Below are 3,515 nucleotides of genomic sequence, written 5' to 3' on the forward strand. Positions count from 1 at the left end.
GCGTTCCTTAACTGAAATATGCAAATACATGCTAGAATGCACCAATAGGCTCTCACTTGCTCGTGTTTGGCTCTGCCCACCMCCCTGCTTGTTCTGCCTGCTATGATTAATTTGCTCCCATTGGAAACGTCAGGCTGTGTTCTATCTTGGGTTGGTTCTAAAAATCTCTGACAGCACCAACAGCACAAACCATCTGCACTGTTCCTAGGCCGTCATTGTAAATAAGAATGTGATCTCAACTGACTTGCCTAGTTAAATAAAGGTTAAAAAATTTTAAAAAGTCTATGTGTTTTTGTAAAATATTCGGAGAAAATTGTTAAAAGTAGTCATTGTGCATAGAGGTGTGTGGTTTGTTTAACTTTGCAATCATTGTTTTTTGTTTGACATTCAGTACATTTTAAAGTGAAATCTATGTGACTTACACCGTGGAATTGTCCTGAAATGGGAGAGCAACAGAAGCTCGAGGTGCAGTTCGAAGCTTCGTCCAGATGGGGCAATCTCGAGACCATTATGCGGACAAGACTAGTGTAATAACTCCTAGAGGTTTTACTTACAGTTTAAAGTACGTTTTGTCTTTGTTTCTGATCAGAACAAGTGAATTATTTGAAGATTTTGTCCGCAARCTATTCAGTCTTGCGAAGACGAGTCTATAATAACAAAGGAACCGAAAATCTTAGTTGGGGTCTGAATCTTTTTTTAGTATCCTACAAACTGGCAATGGAAGATCCGGACACCAGAGCAATTCTTCCCGAAGATACTCTATCGTCTGTAGACGACGACATACCGATAAATGACACATTTTGTAATAACGAGGAGGTTGAGAATAAGGGACACATTTGCTATAGACGGCCGCCGTTCGCTTGCCCGCTTTCGGTTTCTGTTGAACCCGTGTTGTTCTTATCGATGTTCTCGCTGTCTCTTCAGTGGCCGCTGTCTACGCAGTACCTATGGGACCGCATCAGTGAAGACGTAGGTTACAACGGAACAAAAGGAGGAGGATGTGCCAACACTTCTGGGTCCCCAGACCCACTTCAAAAGGTGGGGGACTATCACTCCTGTTCTTGTGTGCACGCTTTTATTCCAGCCTAGCACTAACACGGCTGGTTTAGCAAATAAAGGTCTTGAATGATGATTAAATAATTGTTTAATTGGTTGAATAACATCAAATAATAATCTAACTTCACGTTTAACATCTTAATGATCATTATGATAAATGTTAACCTTTATTCAACCAAGTTAGTCTAGCTGAGATAAAAATCTATTTTTTAAGAGAGACCTGTATGGGATCAATATCATGCCAAATGTATTGTGAACACACAGCATGTCTTTTGTGTTCGTGTATCATGATCTGTACAAATAAGTACCAATCCACAAATGTAAATCACCAATCCACAAATGTAAATCACCAATCCACAAATGTAAATCACAATCCACAAATGTAAATCACCAATCCACAAATGTAAATCACAATCCACAAATGTAAATCACAATCCACAAATGTAAATCCCTTTCCACAAATGTAAATCACTATCCACAAATGTAAATCACAATCCACAAATGTAAATCACAATCCACAAATGTAAATCACAATCCACAAATGTAAATGACAGCACCAACAGCACAACACCAATCTGCACGTTGTTTCCTAGGCCGTCATTGTAAATAAGATGTGATCTCAAACTGACTTGCCTAGTTAAATAAAGTTAAAAAATTAAAAAGTCTATGTGTTTTTGTAAATATCCGGAGAAAATTGTTCAAAAGTAGTTCATTTGTGCATAGAGGTGTGTCGTTTGTATATAACTTATGCCGAATCATTGTTTTTTGTTTGACATTCAGTACATTTTAAAGTGGAAATCTTATGTGGACTTACACCGTGATTTGTCCTGAAAATGGGAGAGCACAGGAAAGCTCGAGGTGCGTTCCGAAGCTTCGTCCCAGATGGGGCAATCTCGAGACCATTGTCGGAACAGACTAGTGTAAACTCCTAGAGGTTTACTTTACAGTTTAAAGTACGTTTTGTCTTTGTTTCTGATCAGAAACAAGTGGAATTATTTGAGATTTTGTCCGCAAACTATTCAGTCTTGCGAAGACGAGTCCTATAATAACAAAGGAACCGAACAACTCTTAGTTGGGGTCTGAATCTTTTTTTAGTTCCTACAAACTGGCAATGGAAGATCCGGACACCAGAGGCAATTCTTCCCGAAGCATTACTCTAATCGTCTGTAGACGACGACATACCGATAAATGACACAGTTTTGTAATAACGAGGAGGTTGAGAATAAGGGACACATTTGCTTATAGACGAGGCCGCCGTTCGCTTGCCCGGCTTTCGGTTTCTGTTGAACCGTTTTGTTCTTATCATGTTCTCGCTGTCTCTTCGTGGCCGCTGTCTACCAGTACCTATGGGACCGCATCAGTGAAGGACGTAGGTTACAACGGACAAAGGAGGAGGATGTGCCAACACTTCTGGGTCCCCAGACCCACTTCAAAAGGTGGGGACTATCACTCCTGTCTTATGTGGCACGCTTTTATTCCAGCCTAGCACTAACACGGCTGGTTTAGCGAATAAAGGTCTTGAATGATGATTAATAATTGTTTAATTGGTGTGAATAACATCAAATATAATCTACTTCACGTTTAACATCTTAATGATTCATATTATGATAAATGTTAACCTTTATTCAACCAAGTTAGTCTAGCTGAGATAAAAATCTATTTTTAAGAGAGACCTGTATGGGGATCAATATCATGCCAAATGTATTGTGACACACAGCGATGTCTTTGTTGTTCGTGTATTCATGATCTGTACAAATAAGTACCAATCCACAAATGTAAATCACCAATCCACAAATGTAAATCACCAATCCACAAATGTAAATCCAACACAAATGTACAATCACCAATCCAACTACAATGCCACAAATTTTTTATTTATTTATCTGTTATTTTTACCAGGTAAGTTGTGAGAACACGTTCTCTTTGCAGCAACGACTGGGGAATAGTTTTACAGGGGAGACGGGGGGATTGAATGAGCAATTGTAAAACTTGGGATTATATAGGTGACCGTGGATGGTGGAGGGCCAAGATTGGGAATTTAGCCAGGAACCGGGGTTAACAACCCCTACTCTTTACGATAAGTGCCATGGGATCTTAATGACCTCAGAAGAGTCAGGGACACCCGTTATACTGTCCCATCCGAAAGACGGCACCCCATACGACAGAGCACGTGTCCCCAATCACTGCCCTGGGGCCATTATGGATCTTTGTTTAGACCAGAGGAAAGAGTGCCTCCTACTGGCCCTCCAACACCACTTTCAGCAGCATCTCGTCTTTCCCATCCAGGGCCTGACCACAACCAACCCCTGCTTAGCTTCAGAAGGCAAGCCAGCAGTGGTATCAGGGTGGGTAGGTGCTGCTGGCAAATGATCCATACAAATGTAATCACCAATCCACAAATTGTAAATTCACGCAATCCAAATGTAAATCCACAATCCACAAAGGTAAATCACAGATCC

At 40.4% G+C, this 3,515-nt stretch overlaps 1 protein-coding gene across 1 annotated transcript in view; it reads left to right on the forward strand.

Moving 5' to 3' along the window:
- The first annotated feature begins 463 nt into the window (after positions 1-463).
- The window catches only part of LOC111959404 (proton-coupled folate transporter), an 8,158-nt gene continuing 5,106 nt past the window's right edge, over positions 464-3,515 (forward strand). The window contains exon 1 of the mRNA XM_023980921.2: positions 464-1,038. Within this exon, the coding sequence (XP_023836689.1) occupies positions 718-1,038 (321 nt within the window). The 5' untranslated portion in view covers positions 464-717. The remainder of the gene's footprint in view (positions 1,039-3,515) is intronic.

Source organism: Salvelinus sp. IW2-2015, linkage group LG4p, assembly GCF_002910315.2.
Source record: "Salvelinus sp. IW2-2015 linkage group LG4p, ASM291031v2, whole genome shotgun sequence".
NCBI classification, from domain to species: domain Eukaryota; kingdom Metazoa; phylum Chordata; class Actinopteri; order Salmoniformes; family Salmonidae; genus Salvelinus; species Salvelinus sp. IW2-2015.